Here is a 16,470-nt window from a genome sequence, read left to right on the forward strand (position 1 = left end):
AAGGATGTTGTGAAACTAGAAAAAGTTCAGAAAAGATTTACAAGGATGTTGCCAGGGTTGAGGGTTTGAGCTATAGGGAGAGGCTGAATAGGCTGTGTCTATTTTCCCTGGAGCATCAGAGGCTGAGCGGTGACCTTAAAGAGGTTTGTAAAGTCATGAGGAACATGGATAGGGTAAATAGACAAGGACTTTGGGATGGGGGAGTCAAAAAGTAGAGGGCATAGGTTTAAGGTGAAAGGGGAAAGATATAAAAGGGACCTAAAGGGCAACTTTTTCATGCAGAGGGTGTGCGTACATGGAATGAACTACCAAGGGAAGTGGTGGAGGCCGGGATGATTACAACATGTGAAAGGCATCTGTATGGGTATATGAAGGGGAAGAGTTGAGAGGGATTTGGGCCAAATGCTGGCAAATGGGACTAGATTTATTTAGAATAATGTATCTGGTTGGCATGGAGAAGTTGGACTGAAGGGTCTGTTTCCATGCTGTATATCTCTATGACTCTGTGTGTTCAAATCTCATGTTACATCATTAATGCAACTGTACAAATGTTGACTTAAATGATATTTTCATTCCCTATTCTGTAATAATATGCACTCTTTTCTTTTTAGGGGATGACATTAAAAGTGATGGTTTTAGTTTGGAAACCTGTCGAAATATAATCAGTCTGTTGGATGTATCCTTTTAAATGACTCCATGTGTGGCCATAAGACAGGAACAATAGGCAGCTCGGCTCAACTGGTCTGTTCTGCCATTAAATTAGATTGTGTATGACCTGTTAATCCTCAACTCCACTTCCCTGCCTTTTCCCCAGAATCCCTGATTCACTTACTGATTAAAAATGTATCTTAGCCTTGAATGAACTTAACTTATCACTTACTGCTGTAAAGAATTCTACAGGTTCATGACCCTCTAAGAGAAGAAATTCCTACCCATCTCTATTTTAAATGTGCAACCCTTATTCTGAGATTATTCCCTCTGATCCTTGACTGTCCCACAAGGGGAAGCAACCAATAAGCACAAGTCCAATCTACTCAACCTGTCTTCACAAAACAGTCCATCCATGTCCGGGATCAATCTGGTGGACTTTCCTCTGGACTGCCTTCAATGACAGTACATCTTTCCTGAGATAACTGGCCCAAATCTGTCACAGTGTTTCAGCTTTAGTCTGACTAGTGCTTTGTATCATTTTAGCAAAACCATCCTAATTTTATATTCTATTCCCTTTGAAATGAAGGCCACTATTCCATTTGCCTAGTAGGAGCAAATTACTGCAGATGCTGGAATCTGTACTGAAAACAAAAAGTGCTAGAGATCACAGTGGGTCAGGCAGTATCCATGGAGATAAAGCAAGCCGACGTTTCAAGTCTAAATGACTCTTTTATCTCTTCATTCCCCACTGCCTGCTGCATTTGTATATTAGCTTTTTGTGATTTATTCATGAGTACTCCCAAATCCCTCTGTTCTCATGCTTTCTGCAGTCTTTCTCCATTTACATAATACTCAGTTCCTCTATTCTTCCTGCCAAACTGGATAACCTCATATTTTCTCACATTAAATTCCATCTGCCAAGATTTGCCCACCTGCTTAACCTGTCTATATCCCTGTGCAGACTTCTTGTGTCATTCTCACTACTTTGCCTTCCGAGCTATTTGTGTGTCATCTCTTAAACTTGCTGACAATACATTCACTTCCTTCAGCCAAGTCATTAGTATATGTTGTACATAATTGTGGCCCCAGCACTAATTCCTGGTGGTATACCACCAGTTATAGATTGCCATCCTGAAAATGCCCTCTTATTCCAACTCTTTGTCTTCTATTAGTTATCCAATTCTCTATCCATGTTAATAAACTACCTTCAAAAGAATGGGCTCTTGTCTTGTTAAGTAGCCTTGTGTAGTATCTTATCAAATGCCTTCTGAAAATCCAAATATTTTGTAACTGCTGCTTCCCTATTATCTATCCTACTGTTTCTTCTTCAAAGAATTCTAATAAATTTGTCAGGCATGATATCCCCTTCATGAAGCAATGCTGATTCTGCTTGATTATATTATATATTTCTAAATTCTCTGTTTTTGCATCCTTTATCATAGGCACTAGTCACAGTAGTTCCCAGCAACAGAAATTAAGTTAACTGGCCTATTGTTACGTGTTCTTTTGTCTCCTTTTCTTTTCGTATAAGTTCATGACGTTTGCAGTTTTTCAATCCTCTGGGACTTTTGCAGCATCTAAGGATTCCTAGAACATTAATATCAGTGCATCCGCTATCTCCCTAGCTACTTCTTAATATCCTAGGATGCATCCCGTCAGGTCTCTAAGACTTAGCCTCATTTCTTTAGCCTCATTAGTTTCCTGAGTACTTTTTTCTAATGATTGTTATTGTACTTATGCTGCTGTTTGGTTACTTAGTATTATTGGAATATTATTAGTGTCTTCTACTGTGAGGACTGTTGCAAAATATCCATTCACATTATTATTATTTCCGCAACCTCATTGTCGAAGGGGCTCAAGTTCATTTTGGCTTCTCTTTTCCTTTTCATATGTTTAAAGAAACATAGAAACATAGAAAATAGGTGCAGGAATAGGCCATTCAGCCCTTCAAGCCTGCACCACCATTCAATATGATATTGGCTGATCGTGCAATCTCAGTATCCCATTCCCGTGGCTATCCCCATACCCCCAATCACTTTAGCTGCAAGGGCTATGCCCAGCTCCCGCTTGAATATATCTAACAAATTGGCCCAACAGCTTCCTGTGGGAAAGAATTCCACGGGTTCACAACTGAATGAAGAAATTCTTTCTCACCTCAGACCTGAATGGCTTACCCCTTATTCTTAGAAGAAGCTCTTGCTGTTCATCTTGATATTACTTGCAAGTATTCCCTCAAAGTTTATCTTCTCCCTCATTATTTTTTGGTCATCTTTTGTTAGTTTTTAGAACTTCCCCAATTCTCTGACTTACCACTAATCTTTGCCACATTGTATGTTTATTCTTTAAATTTAATGCTATCTTTAACTTTCCTGGTTAATCGCAATGGCTTATCTACTTCCTAGGATCTTTCTTTCTCACTGCTCTCTTTGTTGTGAGTCATGAATTATTTTCTTAAACACTTGCCATTGTTCCTCAACTATCTTTGCTGCTAAACTCCATACCTAATCCACTAATGCTAGCTCTACCCTCCTTTGTTTGCAATGAAGGTCAGCATTTATTTCTTCCTTTTTTAAAAAATATTTTCTAATCAACCTGTTCAAAAATGTTAATACACACTTTTGGAGCAGGTGGAACTTGAACCCATGTCTCTTCGCTCAGATCTAGGGACATTACCACTGTACCACAAGAGATCCTCAAAATTTATTTTAATCCTATTTCTTCCTCTTTCCTAGGCTAAAATAAAAATCAGAATGAAATTTAATTTGTGTCTCAATCTCTGAACATCCACTTTATTAATATTTTCTTGCCAAACTGGTTATCTGAATCTAGGCTTCTGCTATTGTCAGTCTTCAATTAGCTGTCAGGTGCTTTGCAGCAGCAATTTGGATTCATTTTTGTTTTTATTCCTGAATTTCTTGGGGAAAGGCTTCACTTCTCTGCTGCCTCTCCTGATGACCAGGTTGAGATTGTGAAATGAATGCAAGAAGTATGGTGTTCTATCATTATGTCACATGCTGGTGAAACTCCCTTACTTCCAAACAACCCAGCCATATGCAAGTCTCAACCCAGATATTGTCTGAGCAGATCATACCCAAATATAAGATGTCATTCATCAGAACTCATTCATCAGAACCAATAAAAGATGGGGTTTACTAAAATTTTTATATTTCTATATGTGAGGTACTTTCAAGTAGTTTTCCTGAATGAGAATTGTAAAACAGAAGGATGGATCTGGAAAAATTGGACTAGTGGAATTCAAAACATTTTGGATCAAATTACAGAAGATTCTGGTAAGTGTCCTGATTTGTGTCACCGTCTGTTGGGTTTTCCATTCGCAGATCAATAAACTGCATTTAAGGGCCTGTACTGCTCAGATAGTTCATCAGGTTAACTTAAATGAGGTCCAACCAAGACACTGTAGTCATTCTATTGGAATGGCCCCAAGAGGTTGTACACGAAAATCAACCCCAAGTCACAGCTGATCCTTGTAAAGAAATTTTTCAAAGCATGAAATGTGCACCCCCTGCTAGCCACAGGGAATGATGTTTAAAGAAACCAAACAAACAGGTGAACCTATAGTTTTGACTAAAAGGAGTGTTTGAAACTTGGAGAGAGTTTGTGTTTTTCTAATTGATTTAAAGTACATATTTAATAATAGAAAAATTGGAGACTGTGAGATAGCACTGTTTTATGAAAGTTATGGTGCTACACAGGAACTGCAGCTAACTTGATTCATCTCCGTGACCATAGTTATATTTGTTACGCTATGTTCCTTCTGATTGAAACCGTAGAAAATTGAAAGGTCTTTTATTTTTCATCACACAAAGTTTGACGTAAAGCTTAAAATAAAACTAGAAAAGCATGATTTTTTTTCTTTTCTGACACCCAGAGAATCTTTAAGAAGATGGATGTTGATTGCTCTGGTGCCATGAGTTCACATGAAATGAGAATGGCACTTGAAGAAGCAGGTAATATGTGAACAATTCATTTGCCCCCATCATCTATATGATACCAAAGTGCATTTGGAGACCATTCTGAGAAAGCGTCAGCTGACCTGAAACGTTAACTCTGATTTTTTCTTCACAGATGCTGCTAGATCTGCTGAGCATTTCCAGTAACTTCTGTTTTTGTTCCTGATTTACAGCATCCACAGTTCTTTCGGTTTGCATTTGGAGAACTGTTGTTTCTAGGGTATAAAATGCTCAATAAAAAATACTAAGCTGTCTTAAGAACACAAGAATTTTTAGAAACCCTAAAAAAAGCTTTTAGGCCCAAAAAGATCATCCTTGTTATCTCATCAACCTACTTTATGACTATCTTCTTCAGACAGTTCCTGATAAGTCTCAGCCTATATTTGCCCTTCCTTGCTTCATTTTCAATGGCGACGTTTCTGCAGGTGAAACAGAATTTGGCGCACTTGATCCCTACTCAATATTCCACCAAAATTATTTGGCCAACAATAGTGATATTCACCCGAAAATGAGGATGGATATATTTAAAAGTTGGTAGTAATGATATGGTGTTATCATGCCTGCTAATTTCCGTCTTTATCGTCTTGCTTAATATGACCTTGCTAAGGTCACTCCACCTTCAAGGAATTGCAGTGAAGGTTCACTAGACTGACTGCTGAGATAAGGAGATTGTCCTATAAAGAAGAATTGCATTGAAGAGGCCTACATTCACGAGTGTTTAGATCAATGAGTAGTCATTTCATTTTGAGGGCTTTTTAGGATAATGCTGAGAGGATGCTTACACGTCACAAAATAAAGGCTCAGTCAGTTAGGGTCGAGATGAGGAGAAATTTATAATATTAATTTATCTCAGAGCTGCAAGTGTCATTGAGTGCACTTAATCAGAGATTGACAGATTTTTGGATAGTGGGGCAATTGAGCAGTAGTAGTGCTAGCACTGTGAATACTCTTGTCAATTTTATATTTTGCATATTCTTGCTGTAGGAGCAGTTCATACTAATTGGGGGGAAAATTAGAACACATACATTAGAGCCAACTTTCACGTAGGTGGAATTGGAATTCTGTGGAACAGGAAAGTATTCTGCACTTAGGCACAGAGTATAATAAATAAAACAATTTGAAACAGACCATGTTGCTTCTTTCTTTGTTAATCTGGCAAACATCTATCTGGCAATGAGAATAGAATGGGAAAGTGTACCTGAGGTAGAATATAGACATGAACTCAGTGAATGTTGGGTAGGCTTGATGACTGAAGTACCAACTCCTTCTTCCTGTTGGCATACATAAGTATAAAATGGGCATCCAACTTTGCAGAGGAAATGGTGAGACTAATTGGAAGTGTTGATCAGTGTTTCAGGTAAAAGAATTCACAGAAAGATGATCTATATTGGAGTTTTTCTTTGAGGCACTTCACCCATTTACCCTATGGGGAAATGTAACTGTTTTCATAGACCTCCTGCCCTTTATGTATTAAATACAAAGGGTTTCCCAGTGGGAATATCCTTATATTTTTGTTGCTTGGAAGAACTTAGGAACAGGAATAGGCTATTCACATTCTTGAGTATGTTGCAACTTCAGCTATGTTCATTTACCTACTTTGGTTTCAGGCCTCTTAATACCCTTGACTAACAATAATTTATTCTAAAACAGTCCTCCATCACTGTACTCTTTCACTAGAAAAACAGGTCTTTGAGGTACTCTTGAGAGATCAAGGCTGTCCATTAAAGCACATGTACCTGATCCACAAACACAACTGCTTTAAATCTTTCTTTTGCCATATTAATACTTCTAGGTCCTTTAATACTACCTCTTCATCGTCAACTCCAAACTTTGCCAAAACAATGTCTGCATTCCCAATTAATTCTAGTCATAATTGTACAATGATGAGAAAAATGTGCACACAGAATGAGTTGTCAATAAAATTAACAAATGTATTGATATATCATTCTGGTTTTCTGCCCAGGTTTCACTCTGAACAACGCACTGATTCAGATCCTTGTTGCCCGTTACGCAAACAATGAGCTTCTCATTGACTTTGATAACTTTGTTGGCTCTTTAATCCGTCTGGAAACCATGTTCAGTAAGTTATTTGTCAAACTGTCTTCTGTTTCATTAAAATCCAAGTGCAATAACCATGTTGGATCCAACTTTCAGGAGCCCCTCTCTAGCAATATAAGAATAGAACCCATTGTGCTGAAAGTATACTGGCATTGATCAGAATTGGCTAATAGGCGAGAAACAGTGAATGGGGATAAGGGGTTCTTTTCAAGTTGACAACCTGTAATCAGTGGGGGTGCCACAAGGATCAGTGCTGGGACAACTGTTTATAACATATTAATAACTTGGAGGAAGGAAGTGAATGTACTATAGCAAAATTTGCAGATGACACAAAAATAGGTGGAAAGGTGAGTTGTTGATGGTGACACAAACAGAGATATTGATTGGTTAAGTAAGTGGGCACAAAATTAACAAATAGAGTGTAATGTGGGAAAATGTGAAGTTGTTCATTTTGGAAAGGAGAACAAAAGAACACTTATTTAAATGGAGAAAAACTGCAGAAACATGCAAGATAAAGGTACTTACGAGTACTTGTGCACGGAACACAGAAAGCTAGCATACAGGTGCAGCAGGTAATCAGAAGGCTAATGGAATGTTGGCCCTTATTTCAAAGGGATTGGAGTAAAGATTAAGGAAGACTTACTGTAACTGTACAAAGTGCTGGTGAGATTACATCTGGAGGAGTGAGCGCAGTTTTGGTCCCCTTGTCCAAAGAAAGACATCATTTCACTTGGGGTAGTTCAGAGAAAGTTCACTAGGACGATCTCTCACATGGAGGGATTGTCTTGTGAGCAAAGGCTAAACGCGTTGGGACTCTACTCACTGGGGTTTAGAAGAATGACAGGTGATCTCATTGAAGCATATAGGATTCTTAAAGGCTTGACAGGGTAAATGCTGGGAGAATCTAGGAGTAGAGGGCATAATCTCAGAATAAAGCGGTGCCAATTTAAGACTGAGATAAGGAGGAATTTCTTCTCAGAGGGCTGAGAGCTTTTAGAATTCCTTGCCTTAGAGAGCTATGTGGCAGAGTCCTAGTGTGTATTTAAGGCTGAGATAGATAGACTCTTGATCAGTAGGGGTAAAGATAGAAAACTTTAGACCTTAGAAATGGCACATCAGTCATGATCCTAGTGAATGGCAGGATAGGTTCGTGGGACTAAATGGCCTGTGCCTGTTCCTATTTATTATGGTCTTACGGTATAACAATAGAATTCTCATCAATGGACATTAACTATATCCTCTGCCAAATCACAAGGATTGATCACTTGAAATTCTGTAAGAATGTGAGAGGTGTTAACCCAACATCTGTAGGAAAGCCAGATGGCACCATATATTTGAGAGGAGAGAATGGAGGCCTAAGGTGGCTGAAATAAAAGATGAGTTTTAACGTCCTAACTGCTGTTAGTGGAGAGATTATCTAGGGCTACCAGCATTATTGAATAGAATTCAAAAATTGTCCAGGAACACACTGACATTCCCCAAACTTTATTCATCAGCAACCTATACTTGGGCTTTTCTTTGTCACACCAACAAGGTCTATTCCCCAGCTATAGGGCAATAAGCTAAGATTCATCACTAATTCTGACCTTACTGAAACCATTCGGCTCTCCCACCTACTTGAAGTTTGGCTCAGTTTTAAACTGCAATGGATTCTAATATAACGCGATAGTTGTGTTCCAGTGCAACATCGTGTTATAGAAAATCGCGCTATAGAAATAATGGGGCCTAAGGGAAAATTGGGGTTAGGGGCACAAAGGACACATAACAATTATATTTTCCAAAATTCTTCCTCACCTGTGTAGTTTCATTCTTATAGCTGCAGTTATAATGACAGTTTAATCAAACAGGTGATGCTGCAGAAAGGCAATACATTTACGACTCTGACCTTGTATTTACAATGAAGTGACAGCTGGGCTTTAAATAGAGTTCTTCTACTGGAAATCCCTGTAATGGTCAGTACTGCCTCTGGTGAGTACATCATAGTGTGAGCATGATCCAAAAGAGGGGAGTACTGCAAAATTGTGAGATTGATCTCACAGCCAGCAACCCTTCCTAAAACTCCCCTGAAATTGACACGTCAGCAAATTTTAGTAAAATTCCCTCCTCCATTTAAATGCTGATCTGACCCGACATTCCTTCGGCACAGTCTTCTGGATAGATTTTCAGATAAATGATGCAGAGGAACCTGACCTATCTTTCCTTTGTAGCCTGTTGGCATTGAAGTTAATTGTAGGATTAAATGTGTTGTGAACCGAAGTAACATTGTATTCAAAATAGTGCTGGAAAAGAACTGCATGGACTTCCTGCAGGTGTTCCGGTTTCCACCCACACTCCAAAGATGTGCGGGCTAGGTGGATCGGCTATGCTAAAATGTCTGTAGCGTTTAGGGATGCGTAGATTGGGTGTGTTGGCTATGGGAAGTGCAGGATTACAGCGCAAAGGTAGAGAGATGGTCTGGGTGGGATGCTATTCGGAGTGTCGGTGTGGACTTGTTGGACCGAATGGCCCGTTTCCCCAATATAGGGATTCTATGATTCTAGAACAGATTGTAACTTTTGGTATAAATGATTCACATGAGCAGGTTCAGAAGTTCTTACATATTAAACATGTAACAAAATCTAGGCAAATATACTAAATACAAAGGTGCATGTTTTAACAGCACTCATTGTTTTAAACTATATTTCATTTTTTACTTACATCAATTTAGCATTGGAGTCCATTCTTTTATTTAAATGAGTTGCATTTTTAAATAATGCTGATGTATTTAATGTGTTCAGCATAAACTCTTCAAAACTAAGACTCCACATACTTCCCTAATAAGACACTTGTTCTGTGATATTGTATTTGAGGCTTATGACATACAATCCATACTCGATGGAATCACATTATGCCTAACACAAGTTCGCATTTTAGAAATAGCGTTCCCTTTTTTGTCAATCATGTTATAGCCAATTCGCATTGCCAGAACGTGTTATAGCAGAATCCCCTGTATGCAGTAGAGAGGGCCTGAACTTGATTCAGCATAAAATGTCAATGGAAAGGCTAATTTGACAGGATATGGTTAGGAAGCTGATCAGATGCTGCCTGTTTTACATCCCTGTAAGTTGAATAATATATCTCAATGCAACTTTCCTATCTTGTCACAATATCCCTCAAATTTTTGTGTTTCCAGAAGTTAACAAGCTACGGAAACTGATTTAAAAAGTACTGATTTGAAGAAGATTTTAAAAAAGTGTATTCATCTTTGTATATATTTAATTGTTTATATTAGTGAGGCAACAAGGTTAGGAGAACTGGCTGCCAAGTGTCTGGGTCGCAAGGTCATCTATCTGCCTCACCTGGCTTTCAGTATAATTGGTGCAGCATCGAAGCTTGGATATTTGTCCCATTAGTGAACCACGAAAGGAACTTCTCTCAATTTGACAGAAGAGACATATTAGAGGAGATACATTCACCGCTAGTAGTGTTCAAGCATTGCCTGCATCTGCACCTGCACCTGCAAACAAGTGAATTATCCTCATCAATAATCCACAGTGATCTTATTTATAGCTCTAGTGTTCTGAACATGTTGCTCATGACATTATAGTGTGATTAAAATATTGGGAATGCAAATATTAAAGCTTTTATATAATTGCAGTCTCATTTTTCAGTACTTATTTGTCCCCTGGCCTTTTTTTTGTGGGGTAGGGAGTTGTGAAAGAGCGTGGTGTCAACTTTCTGCCTGTCCTGGTTGTAGTAGCTGCCTACAAATGTCTGCAAAACTGATATGTCACAGAGTGTTTGTGCGATATGGGTCAGCCAATCAGGTGCCAACAATTTTGAGATTACCACCCACAATATTCCCCTATTGTTCAACTGATACAAGTTCGAAATCCTCATCTAATTCCTTAAATTAAACCTATCAGGTGCAATTTACCTAGAAATGTGAATGTAAGGCTCCATTTCAAATGTATTTCCGTACAAGGAATCCGTCTTGCTGCTTTACTCAGTTACACTTTTTAGAGAACCGGTAGATCTGCAAAGATACTGAAGGAGCCAGCTGTTTAACTTTTCAAGAAAATTCACCTATCCCCAATCCTCATCTTGAAAGAAAGGTGATTCAGTTTTGAAATGGGCCCATTTGTTTTCTTGCTTTTTCAGGAATATTTAAGCAATTAGACCTGGATGATGAGGGATATGCTGAACTGGATGTATTTCAGGTATGTATTTGTGGTGGAAGTGAATCAATACAAACTCTTTGACATGTTTTACATACCCTGTTCCATGTTTCCTGACAAATGCAGTGAAAGTGAATTAGAGTCATAGAGTCACACAGCACGGAAACAGACCCTTCGGTCCAACTCTTCCGTGTCAGTCAAACATCCCAATCTGACCTAGTCCCATTTGCCAGCATTTGTTCCATTAAACCCTTCCCGTTCATATACCCATCCAGATGCCTTTGAAATATTGTAATTGGACCAGCCTCCACCACTTCCTTTGGCAGCTCATTCCATTCACACGCCACCCTCTGCGTGAAAAAGTTACGCCCCTCAGGTCCGTTTTAAATATTTCCCCTCTCTGGTTAAACCCATGCCCCTTGTTTTGGACTCTCCTACCCCAGGAAAAAGATCTTTGCTATTCAACCTATCCATGCCCCTCATGATTTTATAATCCTCTACAAGGTCACCCCTCAGCCCCTGATGCTCCAGAGAAAAAAGGCTCAGCCGATTCAGCCTCTCCCTATAAATGAAACTCTCCAGTGTCAGCAACATCTTTTAAATGTTTTCTGCACGGTCAGGTTTAACAACATTCTTCCTATAGAAGGGTGACCGGAATTGCAAGCAGTATTCTAAACGTGGCCTAACTAACATCCTGTATAGCCACATGACATCCCAACTCCTATACTCAATGTTATGACCAATGAAGGCAAGCATGCCAAATGCCTTCTTCACCACCCTGTCTATCTGCTGACCCATTTACAACAAACTATGCACCTGCACCCCTGGCTCTCTTTGTTCAACAACACTCATGTTGAGGTTGTACAGGATGTTGGTGAGGCCTCTTCTGGAGTACTATGTGCAGTTTGGTCACCTGTTAACGGAAGGATAGTATTAAACTGGCCAGGGTTAGAAAAGATTTATCAAGATGTTGCCAGGAATTGAGGGTTTGTGTTATAAAAATAGGCTGGCTAGGCTGGTACTTTTTTCACTAAATTATAGGAGGTTGAGGGGTGACCTTATAGAGGTTTATAAAATCATGAGGAACACAGAGAAGGTGATTAACAAAGCTGTTTTCTCTAGGGTTGGGCAGTTCAAAACTTGGGGGTGGCATATTTTTAAGGCGAGAGGACAAAGTTTTAAAAAGGACATGAGGGGCAGCTTTTTTGTTTTTAAAAAAGAACACAGTGGTTCATGTGCGGAATGAACTACCAGAGGAAGTGGTGGATGCAGGTACAGTTACAACATTAAAAAGACATTTGGATTTGTACATAAATAGGAAACATTTGGAGGTATATGGGCCAAACACAGGCAAGTGGGACGAGTTTAGTTTGGGAACATGGTGGACATGGACTAGTTGGACCGAAGGGTCTGTTTCCATGCTGCATGATTCTAATCACACTCCCCAGGATACGATTTCCCACACACAAAGCCATGTTGACTATTCTTAACCAGTCCTTGCCTTTCCAAATGCATATAAATCCTGTCCCTCAGAATTCCCTCGAACAGCTTACCCATCACTGATGTAACGCTTACTGGTCTATAATTCCCCGACTTTTCCTTACGGCTTTTTCTTAAATAATGGCAACCACATTAGCCAATGTCCAGTCTTCCGGCATCTCGTCTGCAGCTGTCAATGTTACAAATATCTCAGCAAAGGGCCCTGCAATCTCTTCCCTAGCTTCCCACAAAGTTCTGGGCAACACCTGATCAGGTCCTGGGGCTTTATCTATCTTTATGCATTTTAAGACTTCCAGCGCTTCCTCCTCTGCAACATGAACTCTTTTCCAAGACAGTTTTATTTCTAAGTTCCCTAGCTTCCATGTACTTCTCCACAATAAATACTGACAAAATATTCATTTAGTATCTCGCCCATTTCCTCTGGTTCCACACAGACGACCACATTGAGTCTTAAGGGGCCCTATTCTTTCTCTAGTTACTCATGTCCTTAATGTACTTAAGTCTTTGGATTCTCCTTAACCCTTTTGCCCTCCTGATTTCCCTCTTAAGTATACTCCTACTGCTGTAGGGATTCACTCGATGCTAGCTGTCTATACCTGACATACACCTCCTTCTTCTCGAACAGAGCTGGAATTTCTCTAGCCATCCAGCATTTCCTACAACTACCAGCCTTGCCCTTCACACTAACAAGAACGTTCTGACTGTGAACTCTCATTTCATTTTTAAAAGACCTCCCGTTTCCTAACTGTGCCTTTACCTGTGAATAGCCTCCTCCAAATCAACTTCTGAAAGTTCCTAATACTGTCAAAATTGGCCTTACTTCAATTTAGAACTTGAACTTTTTGATCAGTTCTATCCTTTTCCATAACGATGATCACATGATCCAATATTTCGGTTAATGCGTAGATACAAACGATCACTGTCAAAGACACTGACCTAATTAAAAGTTAGTTTGAAGCCAACTGCTCAGTATTCTATTGCTACTCACCAATGTAACTAGGGTGGGTGAGGGGGCAGCTCCAGAAATCATTGTTTAAAAACAGCTGTTTCTAGAAATTAGTTTTAATTTTTTGCATCTTGCAAAGCCTGCAACCTTGCACATAATGAGGGTGGTAAATACAGAAATTCTTTACTGAGTGTTTTCATTTGACTGGGCATATTTATTGGTCAGCTGTAATGAATTAGTGAGAAGAACTGCTGTAGCCTGATGGACGGGATTCAGCCGTACATTTCTACAAATCTTTACATTATCTACCTGACAAAAAAAACATTTTCTATGTTCAGAGTCAGAGCTATGCAATACAGATACCAGTAACTACCATACAGAGGGCTGGCAGATATGGTGATATTAGTTGCAGGTTGAAGCTTGACTTCATATGCTTTGCCGATCTTTTGGGTTGCTACTGTGGAGTAATATGGAGGATAATCTTTCTCGTAAAAGCATCAAGCAGCACAATTGCCAACATAGCTAACAAAAGAGAATTGACTTCAGAATTACAATTTCACCTCAATTCTTTTAGCTTCTTTATCTTTGCCTATTTCTTGTGCCTTTACCCCCAACTGTGATTCTCATTAATCTTCGTTAACGTCTCTTCTTTCCTCTCATCATTAATCCGCTTTTTAGACTCACTGTTAGTGCTAACAAGATTACCATAGAAATTGAGCGTAAACTTTAATTCCAATTTATCCAATTCAAGAAAGGGTTTGAAAAATATTTCTTAGCTCCACATGCTTAGTTTAACTTAGAATATTAGCTTTCAGTTTTACATGCAATGCTAAGAGTTCCTGTTTTAAATCAAAGTGATTTTTTTTTTGTTGGGAAATTCCTTAATGTACAAACATGATATAGTCTTCCTAATTTGCATTGTCTGAAATTCATTTACAATGATCTCATTTTTCTTTTCAGTGGTTGAGTTTGGTACTAAACTGATGTCCAGCTGCAAGAAGTCAGACTTTGGCCAATCAACAGACACTCACAGACATGTCTAAGCAATAAATGGAAAAATGGGAATTACTTATTGGCATCATGAATATGTATGGAGTGAGGGAATATGGTTGTTTGCTTTCTTTTAGTGCATTGCTGTCATGTACTTCATTCAACATTTTGGGTGGCAATGAATTAACCAATCAGAACTCATGTTCCTGAAGGATATTTTAATCTTTGTATAAGACAGTGTTTGGATTGCTGAGAATGTGTCTTTCATTACAATTATTAATCTGTTCAGTTTCTTTTAAAACCCAAAGCATTTAAACTTCACACTATTTCTTCTAAAAATAGGTCTGCAGATGCAGACATGAAGTCAATGCTGAGATCTGCAGATGAGGAGAATCAGGATTACAGTTTTGGATACAATATTTTAAATGCAAATGTAACATTCAAACTGAAGTGAAAAAACATGTACTTTGTTACTAATTAGGTACTCAAAGAATAGCGCCCATAATTGCTATCATTTATTTTAAAATTATAATGGATATGGATACTAAGTGGTTTTTGCAGAGCTGTGTGCTTAATATAATCAGAAATATTAAATTGCTTTTAACAAAAACTGTACCTGAAAATTAAACACAGTATGTGGGAAACTTTGGCTCATGATTTGTCAATTGCCTTTTTGTGGAAGCTCTCATATGACTTGATTTGGTTTTATTCTGTCATAGGATATGGGTGTTTTATTGCCAATCCCTCTTTATGCTTGAGGTGGTAATGAGATGGCTCTCGAAACACTGAAGACCATCTGGTGTACAGTTAGGAAGAGAATTCCAGGATAGTGATCCACCGCCTGAAGGAACTTTGAGGTCAGGATAGCACATAGCTTGGAAGGGAAGCTTCAAGCGCTGATGCATCCATGCAATTATCTTTGCAAACCTGCAACCTCTACCACTTAGAAAGTATTACCAAAGGAGCCTTAATGAGTCAGTGTCGCATGTCTTGTAAGCAATGCTAATGAAACCATGCCTCATCTCACTGCATAGTGGGAGAGAGTTATGGTTCAGGACAATACAACAAGATGTAATGGCATTCTAATTTCAAGGAAGGGTCACCGGACCCAAAACGTTAACTCTGATTTCTCCTTCACAGATGCTGCCAGACCTGTTGAGCTTTTCCAGCAACTTCTGTTTTGTTTTCTAATTTCAAGAACTACCATCTCCAAACATTTACTGGAAACAAGGCCTTACATAAAAATTCACTGACAACCAAGTATGAAATTGTGAAAGGGAACTGCTTATGCACTGGTTCAGAATCTAAAAAGGTGAGTGAGGTATCTGGCTCACTTAGGCTAACTGGGGATCCAGTAACAGCCAAAAATAAACTCAGCCTTTAAACCAAGCAGGATGCCCACTCCTGGAGTTCAAGGCATCTGGAACGATCTTGTAACCTCTCCAAATCAGCAATGTAGACATTAGTTCAAAGCGCAAAGTGACTAGTAATAATCTACAGATATACAGCTAAGGATAAGGACCAGCTTTTAAAATAGAGTGATTACGACCGATCACCGGGAATATCAGCACTTGTGCTGATGTCATCACTTCATTGTGCTCACATACCTCTGTACAACAGCTCAAGGGTAGGGCACTAAGGAGGAGCTCCACTGTTCCCAACACGTCACATACCTGCTGACCCCCCTCGCCATCACCTTATCCAGGTTTGTGTTGCTAACTTTGGATAGCGGTTGGAACAGTGCTGCAGCTTGGGCTTCACTATCTAAAGTCAACTCTTCAAAAGGCCTCACAATCTGACCCTCAGTATTCAATACAGGACATGATTCAGGCCAACAGGATTACAAGAAATCTCCAGCAGCACCATCTCAGAGTGGCTGCTGCATTGTCATTTCAGAGACAGAGTCATGAGATGTTAGATCCTTCTGTCCAATCATACATACCGACCAGACAACCTAGATACTTAATGTACTGTCCAATAAAGGCAAGCATAGCAAACGCCTTCTTCACTATACTATCTATCTGCAACTCCACTTTCAAGGTACTATGAACCTGAACTCCAAGGTCTCTCTGATTAGCAACACTTCCCAGGACCTTACCATTAAGTGTATAAATCCTGCCCTGATTTGTCTTCCTAAAATGCAGCACCTCATGTACCTAAATTAAACTCCATCTGCCACTCTTCAGCCCCATTGGCC

At 39.2% G+C, this 16,470-nt stretch overlaps 1 protein-coding gene across 1 annotated transcript; it reads left to right on the forward strand.

Moving 5' to 3' along the window:
• Nucleotides 1–609: 609 nt before the first annotated feature.
• On the forward strand, nt 610–14,917 carry LOC109933186 (calpain-1 catalytic subunit-like). The gene is made up of 6 exons (XM_048601073.1): nt 610–676; nt 3,873–3,941; nt 4,541–4,619; nt 6,586–6,702; nt 10,821–10,879; nt 14,244–14,917. The coding sequence occupies exons 3-6, from the start codon at nt 4,556–4,558 to the stop codon at nt 14,265–14,267; spliced, it is 264 nt and encodes an 87-aa protein (XP_048457030.1). The 5' UTR covers nt 610–676; nt 3,873–3,941; nt 4,541–4,555; the 3' UTR covers nt 14,268–14,917.
• Nucleotides 14,918–16,470: the final 1,553 nt, after the last annotated feature.

The sequence above is a fragment of the Rhincodon typus genome, chromosome 9, assembly GCF_021869965.1.
Source record: "Rhincodon typus isolate 14 chromosome 9, sRhiTyp1.1, whole genome shotgun sequence".
Taxonomy (NCBI): Eukaryota; Metazoa; Chordata; class Chondrichthyes; order Orectolobiformes; family Rhincodontidae; genus Rhincodon; species Rhincodon typus.

Excerpts from the sequence above, each read along its gene's own strand:
- LOC109933186 (XM_048601073.1), top strand. The coding sequence starts at position 4,556 with ATGGATGTTGATTGCTCTGGTGCCATGAGTTCACATGAAATGAGAATG. Across the intron at positions 6,703-10,820 it reads CCGTCTGGAAACCATGTTCA|GAATATTTAAGCAATTAGAC; the intron begins GTAAGTTATTTG and ends TTGCTTTTTCAG. Across the intron at positions 10,880-14,243 it reads CTGAACTGGATGTATTTCAG|TGGTTGAGTTTGGTACTAAA; the intron begins GTATGTATTTGT and ends TTTTCTTTTCAG.